This window comes from Mustela lutreola, chromosome 3 (genome assembly GCF_030435805.1).
Source record: "Mustela lutreola isolate mMusLut2 chromosome 3, mMusLut2.pri, whole genome shotgun sequence".
NCBI classification, from domain to species: domain Eukaryota; kingdom Metazoa; phylum Chordata; class Mammalia; order Carnivora; family Mustelidae; genus Mustela; species Mustela lutreola.
The window spans coordinates 31,448,600-31,465,451 of NC_081292.1; the positions used below are offsets into that span (position 1 = coordinate 31,448,600).

The 16,852-nt window shown below is 32.5% G+C and overlaps 1 protein-coding gene across 16 annotated transcripts in view; it reads right to left on the reverse strand.

The window, feature by feature from the left end:
• OXR1 (oxidation resistance 1) overlaps window positions 1-16,852 on the reverse strand; it is a 443,393-nt gene that overhangs the window by 48,481 nt on the left and 378,060 nt on the right. For 12 of the 16 annotated variants that reach the window (XM_059165785.1, XM_059165790.1, XM_059165791.1 and 9 more), the window contains 3 exons: window positions 11,365-11,447; window positions 6,668-6,775; window positions 5,610-5,723 (listed from right to left, as the gene is read on the reverse strand). In XM_059165785.1, coding sequence (XP_059021768.1) covers window positions 5,610-5,723; window positions 6,668-6,775; window positions 11,365-11,447 — 305 coding nt within the window. The remainder of the gene's footprint in view (window positions 1-5,609; window positions 5,724-6,667; window positions 6,776-11,364; window positions 11,448-16,852) is intronic. The other 4 variants (XM_059165794.1, XM_059165800.1, XM_059165795.1 and 1 more) reach the window with 1 other exon arrangement.

The following is a 16,852-nucleotide window of genomic DNA, read 5'->3' on the forward strand; positions in this document are numbered from 1 at the left end:
ACTGTGTTCACATTCAATAAAGATTTCTAACAGAGCTTAAACTTTTATTTTCAATGATTTCTTAATGGGATATATATTTATGGATAATCTGGAAAATGTGAAAACTACATCTCTTGTACCCGCACACTACACACACACACACACACACACACACACACACACACTCTCTCTCTCTCTCTCAATTGCTCCTGAGAAGACAGTTTACTAAATCCCTCAGGGGTTAGGAACAGAGAAAAGACAGAGTGCTTGTCTGTGATACTTAGGTATTCCATTCACTGGAAGAGCCGTTTAAAATATTACGCTACAAAGTTTATCAATACCACTGTATAAAGTAGTAATTGGTTAGATCACAGAATCTTGACTTCTTTTAATGCCATGGCCCATTCTCACAGTGAAGACTAAGGACTTCCTTCTCAGAACGTATTCTGAATACTTAAAATACAGGATTACGAAGAAAAACAATTATAATGAAACACAATTATCAAAACATTTAAAATTTAGTTATAATTTTATTCATATTTGTAATAGTTATACATATAGTTGATACATATATCCTTCTTTATTAAACATTAATAAAATCTAGTGTTGACTGATAATCATAATTTGAACTATATGGCTATAAACAGTATTTTTAATATCTAGAACTCAAAAATGATTTGAAGATATTTGTGAGTTCTACTGGGGACAAAGTCACAGGTATGCATGGTTCTACTCTATAGTTTGTTTATATTCTTAATTTTAGAAAAATATTATATTTCATTATAATTCACTTAAAGTTGTTTATATCCAAGTTCACAGACCCCCTAGAACTCATGGGATTTCCCCCAAAGTTCAACATTCTACACAACGTAGGAAGGCTAAACAAACGTCCTTTATTCTTTGTCTTAAATACCTCTAGATTATACTTCCTGAGTAGATATAGAATAGAACATTATAGAATAGTGTTCATAGTACCAAGGTTCTTCAGAGCTTTGAGCTGAAAACTGGCACTTTGGATAGTGCTGAATTGGCCTTTGAAATAATAAACAAGAATGCCTCCTCTTCAATCTCAAAGATTTTGAGATACTTGACATGCCCTCTCAAATTTTAACATAACTTTTTCTATTTCAATAAATGGATCTAACTCCTTAAGTCTGTATGAGGACAAAATTTTAGACTTCCTTTCTAAATTTTATTCCCTTTCTCCTAATAGATATTCAACAGATATTTTTTGAAGTAAGAGCAGTACAGAATATGGTAAAACAATTATATTTAATATGCTATGAATGCATTTTTAAAAACCTAAATGGAATTAGATTGTAAAAGATGCATGACACTGTTCAATCATTAGTATCTATTAACAAAGTTCTCAATCTTTTCATTTTATAATACAAACTAATAACTTTACACTTATCCTCTGGTCTCTGGTAATTATCATACCTGAGTTTTATATGATTCATAAATTCATTCAGCACAGGTATTAGTAATAACAACATTAATGGATACTTATGACTATTTGTTATATTTAAGTGTTACATGAACCATTTCATTTTACTTTCAAATCATTCATATTAGGTATATATATTATTACCTTAAGTTTAAAGGGCACTATGGTTAGCCATGTTCAGTAACTTGCCCAATGAGTAAGACGAAGCTGATATGTAAAAGCCATGTTATCAACATTTGAACTAGTGAGCTTCACTGCAATACTTATACCTTACCTTTCAAATATTTTTCTAAACAATTGATAAATGTGCAAGGGGACTCAAATCCAATTCCAGAGCCAATGGAAGGCCCTCTGCAAGCTGGTATAAAGCTATCAACAAATTCTGTTTGACTCTTCAGTTATTGCCAGTTGGCAACATTACCTACAATGTAACCTAATCATTTGCAAAAACCGTATCAAGAAACACTGTCAAATGCTTTCCTTATATGAAGATAATACCTCGTTGAACAACATGATCACTTAGGTTCCCTCAAAGTCTCAAATTCTACAACTCAGTATCTATGGTAATCCTGATTTGGCAGTGTAATCCTATTAAAAAGAATACATGAGATTAACTTAGTAAATGCTCAAAGTATAGCACATAAGCACATAAGAGTACATTTCTTAAAAAAAAAAAAAAAAAAAGCAACGCTTAGAGGAATTGTAATTAGATCTCATCATAACTTACATACATGAACATTACCACCCAAAATATCAGTATGTTTATATACCTGGCTTTGTTGGTATTTATAGATTCTGATGCTTTTTTAATTTTTTAATTTTTAATTTTTTTAGATTCTGATTCTTAATGCAGTGATTTTGAAGCTCCTGCGTGCTTTCTGAGATTTCTCTGCACAATTCTGTTTTAGCCACTAGGGCCAGAAAGGTCCTTAAAAATACTTAAGTATAAATATTTATCTAATGAGCCTCAGTCACTGTCCCAAATGTCCAAATGTGCAAAAACAAAGCATCACTAGAACAAGTGAAGCAAAAAGGCTGACTTATGGTTATCTCTTTTTGTATAAGATGATTAAATATTATACATTATGATTTTTCCAGCTATGAAGTGGTCAATAAAGAACACGGGCTCTGAACCAGACTACCTGGGTTGGAATCCTAACTCAGCTACTAGCTAACTGAAGGAACTTAGTTTCCTTATATGTAAAATAAACACTGTGACTGGTCAGGTACTGGAAGAAACAAATAGCACATCAACTTGAATTAATTTAAATAGTTTAAAAATGGAGCAGTTTACAAAGATATTATGCACTGGATACAAAAATCCAGGGCAAACAACAGAGGTGACCTTATTACCCACAGGCTAAAAGGAAGAAACAGATACCACAGAGACAGAGGGCTCTGTGTCTGATGAAATGAGAGGTCAAAGCAGGTAGCCACACTCTGAAATGACCTTGCAGGGAGGGAACAAAGAGAATAAATACGCCCCCCTCTTGCTCCTTTCTCTCATCTTCTGTCAGTGGTCTTGAAAGACCAAAACTAAGAGAAGCAAAAGGTCAAGGTAGCCCACTGATGTAGTCTAAAGCCCAAAGAAGGGTGTAGAATGGGTCTAGAGGAGAAAACAAAAACAGCCAGGCCAAGTGCTGTATCTCCCAAGTTTGAGGACAGGAATAAATGACAATACTTTCAAAGTACTTAGAATTGTACCTGACACATGGTAAGTTTTAGCCATTTCTTATTTGCTCTTACACTGGTTCTACCTTCTTCTATGTTTTTTCATCAATATGTGAAGAAAAAAATGGGTAAAAACTACTTGACCCTGGAAATTCTCAAAAATAATATTTTTATCTTGAAACAAATTATCCAAAAAAACCTGGGATCCTTTATGCTAACAAAGCCAGGAACATAGTATTTTAGCCTCCATGGCAAGCTACTACAGAGCAGAACATCGAAGAAACCTATGGGTGTTTATTAGAATTATAAACTCTGACAATTTCTGGAAAAGCATGTAACAGTACTAATAAACATTTTAATTACTGTAATACGAACATGAATTGTATTTAATAAAACATAAGATCCTTGCTTCTAAGGGACTTAGAATGGGAGACCTAAATCCAATAATTATATATGGAGATATAAACAGTAGAGATATATAGAAAGTTATATAGGAGTATTTTATTTTGTGAATCTAGTAATGAATATATTCCTAGGTAAAAAAAAAAACAAAATGTAACTAAAGTTAATAAAATTACTATTCAAAATAATTATTTTTAACTATTGCCTACAATGAGATAGTATGTGATGACTATCACCCAGGGAAAGGGAAAACTTCTAGGAGTCAGTGTTTCTCAAGTCCTTCCTGGATTCATCCTAGGGAGAAAAAATTTATTCATATGAGCAGTCATATTAGAGGATACTTTCTGGGCATCTCTGACAGCAGCTGAGTTACTACAGATTAAAAGGTCATTCATTAAAAGGTCATTCTTTCCCTCTCTCCCAGTAACATGGCAAAAGTGAGGAAGAGATCATTTTCACAAAGGAGGCTTTGTTGCTCCCTTTTAGCATTCTCTTCTTTGTGATCTTACACCTTTCAAGAAAGCTAGTTGGTAGTAACATTTGGGTTAAAGATGAGGGACAGAAAAGGACCCTAAGTGTTTTAGTCAGGCAGGATGCTAAAGTCAAGTTTTCACAATTCTGGTTTAGGGTTTGAAAAACAGGGTAAATTAACCTAAGGCTACACTGCTCTCCTTTGTTGTTAAACTGCTTATGAGTACAGCAATTTGTGTCATGGGAGAATGGCATGGCCACGTTCAAAAAAGTATTCTTACATCATCTGGTCCAGCACTACCTATTCATTAGAACCTGACTTCTGCTCTCACCAATGGTGAAAAATGTAATATATTCCTTTTATGAGACTGCATTCTAAAGTACAGTGCTGATGTATTTATACAAATAACATATCCAACAAATAAATATTTGGAAAATGACCATACTTCTCTCATTCTCTCATACACAAACACACCCAAACACATACTAAAAGCCCCCGGACAAGGAGAAAAAGAGTTAACAGTATTTCATGTACTTTACTCCATGAAAGAAGTGGAACTAGTTTAACAGTATAGCTTAGAAATTAATAATGTCTAATAATTTGTAGGCAAATATTAATGACTTGTGTTTTGTTACCCATAGGTCATTCGGTATCTTAAACTTTTGAGTGCAAATTGGGGCAGAGAAAAGAAGATGCCTCCTAAAGTAGGCAAGACAACACAGAAGACTCTCCCACAGGAATCTAGTCATTTAATAGAGGAATAGACTTTTATATGTAAACATAATCATTGGGTCATAAAAAAGGAAAAATTATGATTAGTATTAATTTACATAAAAAGGTAAAAAATACAATTTCTTTCAGAGAGATTTTAATTAAAATTATTAAATACAGTTTGGGTCTTTAAAATTCATTTATAAAACGTAACTTATATAAAACATTCCTTAACAATGCTAGGTCAATTAAACCACTATTAATTACTCAAAATACTTAGAATGATTAAGATGATGGGATTTTTTTTTTAAAAGGCAGTGTATCAGGGGCATCCGGTGACTCAATTGGTTAAGTGACTGCCTTCAGCTCAGGTCAAGATCCCAGGGTCCTGGGATAGAGTACTGCATTGCATCAGACTCTGCTCAGCTTCTCCCTACAGTCAGCTTATCCCTCTGCCCCTTTCCCCTGCTTGTGCACTCTCTTTTTCAATTAAGTAAAATCTTTAAAGAAAAAAAAAGAAAATAAATTCAAAAGTTCTAACTGCTGTAGAAATAGAGAAAACTGAAAGAAAAATCCAACAGGACATAAACTTCCTATTATGTTACTGTCATGCTTATTAGGTAAAACTCCTTCTTTACTTAAATTATTATATGGTATTTGTAAGACAATGTTGATGAATATGTGGACCACGACCAATAAAAAAAATTAATTAAATTAATATAATTCATTTTATTATTAAATTAATTTAAGCTGTCTGGTTTAATAAGAATGTTCCCTTTAAAAATAGAAATTTATAAATTTATGTAGCAAAATAAAAAGGGGAAATTTTGTCTTAACCATAGTCAAAGCAGGATAAAAAATTATGATGATATGTACATATATAGTGAGATTTCTTCATAGCTATCTTTGAAAAACAGGGACACTTACAGTGGCCTTATCAAATTCAGCCTCAGAAGATGTTGGCGACAGAGGACTTATAGGGCTTAGCGATGGAGAGCTCTCAACACTGGAGACATATTCAGGATCAGGAACATATAAAACCTTCAAGAAAGTATTCACATAAAAATTCAGTCAAACTGAAATATCAGTAACTGAATGGTGTTCTAAAACCAAGTACCATTAACAACGATCTTCACCAATAAACAGAAAAAATAAAAATCTTCAAATTAAAAGAATATTTCTTACCCTAAAAGTCTAACAATAAAAAAGATTTAAATTCAATTCAGACAAGCTTGATAATAAATACTGTCAAAGATAGGGTGGGGAAACAATAATTCTCATGTACTCTGGGTGTTCATCTTAGATGACAATCTGGCAATAGCTGGTAAAATTTAAGATGCACATGTCATTTAACTCAGCAATTTTACTTCTAGGATTTTATAGAAATGTCTGCATATAAAAAAGAGAAAAAGATGTAGAAGAATGTTCCCAACAGCAATATCTAAAATAACAAAGGAACTGAAACAGTCTAAAAAGCTTACTGTGCTTTGTTAATATATCTATACAGTCAATAATACCTACACATGAAAAAGTTTGAGGTCAAGTCATACTTAAATAAAACATTTTCTAATAATCAAAGTTAGATTTTAAAAAAAGGGAAAGGCTAAAATATTTCTGAAAGAGGATACAAACTGCAAATGTGGTTGCTTCTGGAAAAGGAAACTGGAAGTCTGAGATGGGATAATTTAAAATTTGTTATCATGTACATGTATTGCTTTGAATATCGTAATAAGCTCTTTAAAATTACATTTGAAAAGATAATTCACAAATATTATCAATCTTAGTAATTTTCAATTACTAAGAAAAATTAATATAGATGTGACCACTTTCTCTTCTAGAGACAATGTAATTTGTTCAAAGCATGCATAAAATTATTCCTAATTTTATATATTTATATATTTTCTATATTATTAACTATACTGCAGTGGATACTTTCTGTGTTGCTACTGAATGCTTCTAAATACCAATGAATTAAAATAAGATACCTGTCCAGTAACAACTGCTCGGGAGAATAACTTATTTAACTGAACAAGTTCGTTGGGCGTTGTATCAAATTTCAGGGCTATACTATTCAAAGAATCCCTTGATTCAACCTGTTTGAAAGAAAAAATAAATTTGAATCTGTTAAAACAGAAAAACTTAATCATGAGGTTTAATATTATTAAGATGTCTATGGACCAATCTCACATTTCATTAACAAGTGGTACTTTCCATCTTTAGATATTTTCCATCTTTCCATCTTTAATTAACTTAAGATATTTTGTGCTTTGTTAGCAAATGGCCTCAACCTATTATTATACAGTGTATACACTTTATCATATCACAATTATATGTGGGCCTCTACTTCAAGTAATTTCCAAATACAAAATATAACTTATAAAACACAAATGATTTTTATCTTACAAAGGCTCTAAAATATATTATTCCTTTGAACTGTTTCTAAAACATATGGAACCTAGAAACATACAAATTCTATTTTAGCAAAGTATGCTGGTATGCTGGTATCAAACTGAAGATGCTATTTCTTTTTTTTTTTTTTTTTTAAAAGATTTTATTTATTTATTTGACAGAGAGAAATCACAAGCAGATGGAGAGGCAGGCAGAGAGAGAGAGAGGGGGAAGCAGGCTCCCTGCTGAGCAGAGAGCCCAATGTGGGACTCGATCCCAGGACCCTGAGATCATGACCTGAGCCGAAGGCAGCGGCTTAACCCACTGAGCCACCCAGGTGCCCGAAGATGTTATTTCTAATGATCTTTACAAACACATCCTTTCATTCAATTATATAAATGAGAAAACATATTTGAACCAAAGTAATCTGCTTCCAAATCATTAATATCCTTTAATGATCATATTTATAGAAATCTTAAGTCATGGGATTTTGCCAATTTCCTTGAAGGAAAAAGTCATTGGATCAGTCAATATAGTCCTTTGGAGTCCTCTATACATAAGGCATTATGACAGCTCTGTAGGATAAAATCAAGTGCATCTACGTAGTTTTAGTGCACAAGGGATTTAAAACCTAGTTGGAAAATAAGAAAGACCAAAAAGGTTATATGAGATGAAGAGCAATTTAAATGAACCGACAAATATAACAGAAGTTCTGAGTATGGATAGTGTACCATATTTGCTCCAAATTGTCCAGAAAAGATTGTATTAAAAGTATTTAAAAGCTGGATTTTGAAGAAGAAATAGAATTTGAGAAGAAGAGAGAAAGGAAAGAACATTCAAAATGAAGAGCACAGGACTGACGTGTTAGGAGACAGAAAAAGTACAACACACTTTGGGAGGATACTATTTCTTCCTCCCAATTCACCCAGAGTACACTAATGAGGACTTTAGGAACGTGAGTAACTAGTGTTAGTTCTGAAAAAGGATGAGATTAGAAAGGCATTTAGAATTAGGCTGGAGAAGACTTTCAAAGTCAAGAAAAATAGGTATGTATGTAATGTAAAAAAAATAAATATGTAGTTTAACTAAATGTGTGACAAATACATGGGATGATAATTGAACAGTTTTGTTTCCTTCCTTTTATGCAAATTTTCTCATCTATGTAATGAGAGGCTCTATCACTTACCCTATAGAGATAATATATGTAGAAGCTCTCTATAAACAAATTTTACTTTGCAGTAACATCTCTAAGTTTACAAAATACTTTCATATTATCTCGCATTTTATCCTCACAATGATCTTATTAAATGGAGTGAGGAAAGTAATAAAAGACACCAATAGTTATAAAGCAAAGAAGATATATAGCTTGAGTGACAACAGGTCTAGGATTAAGGGGAAAAGAGAACAGATGCAGAAAAACCAACTTAACACTACTGCAGTAAATGAGGTTAAAAGTAACAGAAATATAGAGAGATTAAAGTGTATAAGGTTTCCAAGACTCAAGAAAGCATTCTTGGAATGAATGAGGTTGTGATGATGGTAGTAGTAGCAGCAGCAGGTCAAGGAAGCAAATGGTAATAAGCAACAGATGCTGAATCCCAAAGTTCCAATCTGGATGAATAACAGAATGAAGGGAAACAAAAATAAGAAAATCAAGCATTGGACAAGGATGGAGAAATTGGCAAGAGGTTTGCTACAATTTGGTAACTATCAAATGAAAGTAGGAAATACAAGCATCTAGGAAGGTAAGAACAGAAAAAAAACTGGAGGTTCACTTCACATAGTTTATATAGTAAAGTTCTTAAGATCTGTAAGAGATTGTAAATGGAAAAGTGAAAAGAAACAAGGGACCACTTATATTTGGAATCAAGAGTAGAACAGCCAGTAAAAGAGACGGAAGATACAGTAAAACTGACAGCAAGAATACCAGGGCAATGAAACATAGTCCAATTAGTTTCAAGAACAAATAGAGGAAAAACAGGAGACATACTCTAAGAAATGATGGGTGATAATGTTCCAGAACTATGAATGACATACTCCTGAGGCTGAAGAAACGCAGTAAGTAAAAATTTGTCTGAATCAGGACTTATTACAGTGGCACTGCAGAACTATATAAAGAAAAAAGGGCAAACTCCAAAAACAAACTTAAAAAGAAAAGACTGCCTAGAAATGATTAAAACTAAAAAGGCAACAGAGGGATATAAGACAATGGATTAAAACAGCTATCAGTAAACTGTCAACCTGATAATCTATATAGACAGGTCAACTAACAGGAATGAGGGTGCAGTGAAGACTTTCAGACATCGCTTGATTATCCATTCCCAGATCCTCACTGAAAACAACCGTTAAGAGGAAAAACCAGAAACCAGAAGGAAGGAACACTGAGCAAAAAGCAACAAAGGAAAGGCCTCTGGGTTTGATAAATAGAAAATCATTAGTCCCTTGGAAAAGGCTCTTTCATTAGAAAGGTATATAAATATTAAATTAATTAGGAAGAAAATGACAATGTATAGCATTTTCAAGATCTATTTTCGATTCCTACTGAAAGTGATTTCCCAATTAAAAACATAATGTATGTGTGTTTATATACATACATATATATGTATATATAAATTATTTTAATTTTTAAGCTATGTAAATACAGTGATTGATTTATACTATATTTAGGTGGTATAAAAAATATTTAAGCTAGATTGCAAATATTTCAGAACAAATTCTGAGAGCACATTATGATATCAAAAGTTTTAATTTAAGAGAAATACTGAGGAAATAGATTTTTTCCTAAATATAAAAATCATGCTATATAAATATTTTATATAAAGATGTTATATGAAAGTTTTATAAAACTGTCATAAGAATAGAATATAAAACTAAAATTTTATAGACTTTAGAAATAAAAATACACTTCTTACTTTCTTCTAGGATTTGGCATAAGGAATAGACTAAAAAATAGGGAGTAAAAGTCTAAACAAAGACCTGCAAAGAGGATGTTTTATAACTTTTCTGGGTAATACTTGATTACTCCTGAAAAGTCATTTGTAACGTTAAGGAAAAATGTAATTTCAAGTTTCAACTACTCCCCCCATAAAATAGTGGTTCTCAATTTAAATTTAATTCTCTTACAGAGAACACAAGTTTTATTGAATTTTAAGAATGGTAAACTCCTAAATTCAAAATGAACTACACTTTTACAATGCTTCACAATTGCATTATTACACGTGTAGATAACATCATATGCCTCATGCCTATAATCTTGTGCCTGTATAAACACTAATGAATACATTAAATTACGTGACCCATTATTTTACTGTTTGAACTTATTTTCTCAATTTCTCAATCATGCAGAGCAGGTTACAAGCACACTCAATTGAACTTATATAATATACTTTAAGATTCTTTTGATGGTAAAAATAATTCTACCCTAAATATCTGATTCCCAACCTTTTAAAAAAATACTTAGAATCTCAAAATTATCAATTATATAATATATAGAAATAAAGTGTAAACCAAATTTTTGATAATTTCTTCAATTTTAAGGATACATGGAAAATAAAATCAAGACTGGAAGGTTTCATGACACAAATGCAGAGACTGTTTAAAATTGCTATTTGCTTAATACGGTTGTAACATTAGAAAACACAAAACAACATAAAAATAAAGCCAGTTAAATAACTGTTTATAACTTCATTAACATTATGTAAGTAAATAATATTATTTATAATCAGATAAGCATTACAGCACAGACTAAAGTGAATTTCTCACTTCAGTTTTCCATAGTAACCAGAAATGTAAAAAGCTGACTGCCAGAGAGATGTGAACGTCATTTGGAAAACAGAAAGAAGTTCCATTTCAAAGCTAAACAAACTTAGCCATAAATCAGTGCAAATAATCATGATGTGAGAGGTTATTCTGGAAGATAAATGTCAATTTATCTTTTTGGTATTCTATCTGCCATTTTCATTATACTTAACACTGCTGGGAATGTAATGAAGATCACATTTATAAGAGAGTAAATATTTTCCTAAAAGCCTAATCTAATAAAAGTTATTACAACACAGGAATTTTGACTCCCCATAAATTACCATCTGCAACAAATTAAACTTGCTGGGTAACTGTCTTTGTATCACACTTCACAAAAAACCTAAAGTACAATTAAGAACACAAATATTATTAATAAAACAGTTACTGAAAGGCAAGTATTTTTGAAATAAGGCAATTAACAATCTTTGTCTTATTTATTATAGTAGAAACAAAGAATGTCTTACGTAATACTCTTGCAAAGACAGTAACTTACTGTATACTCAACAGTTCCTTTAGGTTTCTGAAAGGACATTCGTCTCCCATCTTTCTTGTCTAAGGTCTTCTTTTGGCCAGTGTCTGAAAGAAAATGAGGTAAAACTATTGTATTTGTTTTCCTTCCAAAGCAATGTCCAGGGCTGTTAATTAGAGCTCACTGGGCAATTATCTAGTAGACTTACTACTACTACAGCTTGCTTCCTAGGATTCTCTGCTCTAAAATGCAACCAACTGCTGAAAAAGGAAATGTACCTTCTTGCTTGCTTGCTTGACTGCTTGAAGAACTGACCAGTATGAGAAACTATAAAAACTGCAAGTCAATTCAAAACATGAACAACTATCGTGAAAGGATTATTAAGTGTTATTAAAAACTGAATTGTGGATCATTTCTTTCAACCTATCTAACTTGATTACAATTAACTATATATTTGAAGATATTATTATTATTATTATTATAAACCAAACCAAGTCTATAAAATGTAACATTAGTCTTCACGGGAAAAAAATAACTCCACTTCTACAATCATAGCTAAAGATGAAGTCTTCTCTATGGAATTATTTAAAATTATTAAATTCCTTATTTATATACCATAAAGTAAATTAAGATATGCTTTTGTATATAAATAAACTTTAGCGCATTTCATTTCAGATAAAGTCCTAAATATTTTTTACTTGCCTATCAAGGCATTTCACTTGAACATGTCATTATCACCAAGATTATGGTACCTGTTGCACTTTAAATTTCGCATTTAAAAAATCTCATCTATACTTCATGCAATAACCATTACACTGAATTGATAAATATCACTCCTGTCTAAATAATATGAAATGATTAAAATCAATCTCTAAAAAACAAAACCCAAAACTGAATAAAATAGTTTGGTAAACCGTTCTAACAAAGCATTAATAATAGAACTAATAAGTTTGAATATCAAAAAAGTCAGTTAGTTTCACAGTACTTAAAAAAGCTCTCCTAAAACCTTCCTGATCACCTAAGGTAACCCAAGTCTCTGTTATTGATCACATAGCATTTGTATGTCTCCTTCTATAGCATCTGACTCCGTTTTAAGTCTCTATCTATTTTTAATCCCTTCGGCTAAATGGTAACCTACAAAATACTGTGCTTGCTTTGTTCCACAATGCCTCCTCAGTGCCTAACAGCTTACCATGGCAAGCATCCAGTTTGAATGAACTAATGTTCTGAAGCAACAACTTAAATTGTACCTAGAACTATCACAATTTTCATAAACCATCATTAATTTTCCATAAAGAAAACCAGACAAAGAATTATGGCTCAACCATTATGTCCCTGGGGGCAACTGCCATTACGCCCCATTCCCTACTTTTATTTCCTAAATATTCACAGAATTCTTAAAACCTGAGAGAGGAAAAAATGTAAAAACTCAGAAAAATAGGCAAAATATATAACCAGACAATTCAAAGAGAATATAAAAATGGCCCTTAAACATATAAAAATATTTTCAATCTAACTGGTAACTAGAGAAATGCAAATGTAACTTCACTGAGATACCATTCCTCACCTGTCAGATTGGTAAAAATTCAAAAGCCTGACTACATATTGTTTGGCTGTAGAAAAAACAGCATTCTTCTATATTTATGGTAGGAATGCAAAATGATAGAACACTTATGGAAATGAGTATTATTTTTGCTTATTGTAATCTTTTTCCTCCACTGAATAGCATATATTTTAATTTGATTTTGATAAAACATTAAATTATTTTAAATCTAAAACAATTTTGAAAGTTTTAAATAGTAATTTCTGTTCTTTCATAAACAGCAGAGGGAGCTAAAAACACTATCCTCATTTTGCTGTTTAAACTTAAGCAATGCAGAGATAATTACAGATTACTTTTTTTCTAATTACAGATTACTTTTAACAAATAATATATATCCATCCCTGATTTTTGGAATAACCATTAGTGTACATTTACTTTGCCTAACTGAAGTTTTTCAATTTGTGTTTTATAATATCCCAAGAGTTCATTAAATATTTAATCACAATGAAGTTTGCAATTGCTCTCATTTTCGAGAGTTCACCATGGAATGTAGTTCAGAGCATGAAAACCAATGTACCAGATTTCTATAGTTTAAACTTTAAAATAAATTCAAAGTATCCACCTTAATAATTTACAATTATATATTACTTTGTTTATTACAAAACAACTGTAAAGGTTAATAGCCAATATTAAAACATTTATTCATAAATAAAACTACCAGAGCACAATGAAACAAACTGATCATTCTATCAGTATGAAAATCACATTATTTGAGACTTTCTGAAAATAATATCAGTTGCCACCAAGCCCAGTCTCTTATTGGGTAATTTTAATACTTTTTTTAAAAGATATTATTTGTTTGACAGACACAGATCACAAGTAGGCAGAGAGGCAAGCAGAGAGAGAGGGAGAGAGAGAGAGAGAGGAGGAAGCAGGCCTCCTGCCGAGCAAGAATCCAATATGGGGCTCTATCCAGGGCCCTGGAACCATGACCTGAGACGAAGGCAGAGGCTTTAACCCAGTGAGCCACCCAGGCGTCCCCATAGTACCTTTTTAAAAGAAAGTTGCCAGCATAAAAGAATCTAGACAGTGAGTATGGAGAGGAGAGGCCTTTCTTCTTCCCCACAAAAATTATTACAGTTTAGAAATACATACATATTTGTGATTTAACAATCAAAATAATAAACATTTATCAAGTGCTCAGTATATGCCAGCCATTGTTCTAACTACTTTACATTTATTACTTTATCTGATTCTTCAACCCTATAAAGTAGCTATCATTATTATCCTCATTTGACAACTTAAACTGAAGCACATTGGTGGTTATTGCAATTGGGAAAATGTTACTGGCATTTACTGGGTACAGGCCATGCATGGTGTTAAACATTGTGTGCTAAACAATGTACACCACATTCCCCTCACAACAAAGAAAACTCTGTCCCAGAATGTCAATACTGTGAAGGTTGAGAAGCCTTTCTATGTACCCTGCACCTTATATTATTATGTGTGTGATACAACAGGTGTTCCACAAATTTCTCATAGGAAAATGAATATATAAAAACTTCCCTGAGCCTGGGTGGCTCAGTTGGTTAAGTCACTGCCTTCGTCTGAGGTTGTGATTCCAGAATTCCAGGACTGAGTGGCACATCAGGCCCCCAGCTCTGCGGGGAGTCTCCTTCTTTCTCTGACCTTCTCCCCTTTTGTGCTCTCTCTCAAATAAATACTTAAGATCTTTAAACAAACAAACAAACAAACAAACAAACTTTCCCCAAGATACAATTATCTTGATATATTGAAAAGAGCAAGGGACTTGGATTTTACACTATCATTGCCAGATGCAGATACTTAACATGTAATCTAGAACAATAAACTCCCATTCTAAGAAGAATCCTACAAAATTCTATATTCTGTGTTTTCATAATTTGGTCCAAGATATTTCTTCTTTTGCTATTTAGATAATATTACTTAATTTGCCAACATAATAACAGTTTCTAAAATTTATTTTTTGGTTAGTGATTTTTAGAGTAATTGCACCATGGTGAAAGAAAATACAGAAGTTCAAAGCTTCGAGATTTGTTGAAATTTGCTTTATAATCATATGTAAATTAGTAAATACTTCATAGGTACTTGGTAAGAATGTGTCTTCTCTACTGTAGGGTAATGCCAGTGTGTGTGTATCATACATACATTTCATCTATCTCCATATCAAAAAGGTCAAGTTTGACAACTGTGTTCTCAAATTTTCTATATTCATATTGATTTTGCAAGCTTATTCTGTAAATTACTAATACAGGTTGTTAAAATCTCCCACTAGAATTGTGGGCTCTATATGGTCCCTTATAAATTTTTCTCCTTTGTTTTCTGTATTGTGAGGCCATGACACTAGGTTCAAATAAATTAGGAATTGTTTTGTCTTCCTGGTAAATTGAACCTTTCTCCTCAGAATACTTTTTGCCTTAATGTTTGCCTCATCTGATATTATACCAGTTATTCTCCCATCAGTGTTTACTCTTTCTTTAGATTTTCAACCCTTCTTTATCCTTACATTTTATTTTTTTTAAGAGTTTAAGTAATCTTTAGGCCCACCATGGGACCTGAACTCACAACCCTGAGATCAAGAGTTGCATTCTCTACTAAGCCCTATCCTTACACTTTAGATATGACCCCTAAAGTAAGGACCTTATTGTCTATTTGTTCTGTTTTCTATTTGTCTGCCAGTTCTGTTACTCTCCTTTCTTTCCTTCTTTTGGATTACTACTTATTTTGTTTTCCTCCCATTAATTTAAAGTTATGCATTCTGTAATAATTGTTAGTGATCAACCCAGAGGTTACAGCCTGAAATACTGACTTATCAGTCTACTATTAAAGAGTACTTCTAGCCTCTTCCTGGACAACGTAAGGGCATTAAAATCCCTTATGTCCCTGCCAAGACTTAAATGTAATTATTATTAGGTACTTTAATTATATACATGTATATTAAAAAAATACTAGAAATCATTACTTTTCTAGACTGTCAACATTCACTTAGTTTTACCCTCATATTTACCATTTTTATTGCAACTCTGAGTACTTTTACAGAGGACAGAATTCTAGATTGGCAGATTATTTCCCCCTGCTTTTTAATTTCTACTGTTTCTGTTGGGAAATCAACTATCAATTCTACTGCGATACCATTAACTGTTCTGATTGCTCTTAAGATTTCTTTTTAAAGTTTTTTTTTTTTTTTTCTTTAATTTGATAGATACACAGAAAGAGCACAAGGAGGCAGAATGGCAGGCAGAGGGAGAGAGAGAAGCAGGCTCTCCACTGAGCAGGGAGTCCAATGTGGGGCTTGATCCCAGGACCCTGGGATCATGGCCTGAGCCAAAGGCAGCCACCCAACAGGTTGAGCCACCCACTGAACCATCTTTTTAAGATTTTTCAGCTTTGGTGGGATTAGTATTGATTCCAGTAGAGGTTTGCAGGGATGTTTACATCTATGAATTAAAGTATTTCATAAGTTTAGAAGTTTTCAATCTCTTATTAAATAATGCTTCTGCCCTATTCTCTCTCCTCTCCTTTAGGGACTCAAATATACATACATTAGAACTTCCCATTGTATTTTTATTGAGCATAACCTTCTCCCATATTTTCTATTCTTTTGTCCCTCTCCCTTTTTTTTTTTCTTAAAGATTTTATTTATTTATTTGACATGGAGAAAGAGATGGCAAGTAGGCAGAGAGTCAGGCAAAAGGAGAGGGGAAAGCAGGCTCCCTGCTGAGCAGAGCCTGATATGGGGCCCTATCCCAGGACACTGAGATCAGGACCTGAGCCCAAGGAAGAGGCTTAACCCACTGAGCCTCCCAGGCGACCCCTCTCTCTATTTTGAGTATTTTCTTCTGACCTATCTTTCAATTCACTAATTCTCTCCTATGGTGTTGGCTAATTTGCTGTTAAATTCATCCACAAGGGTTCTAACTTGGATTATAT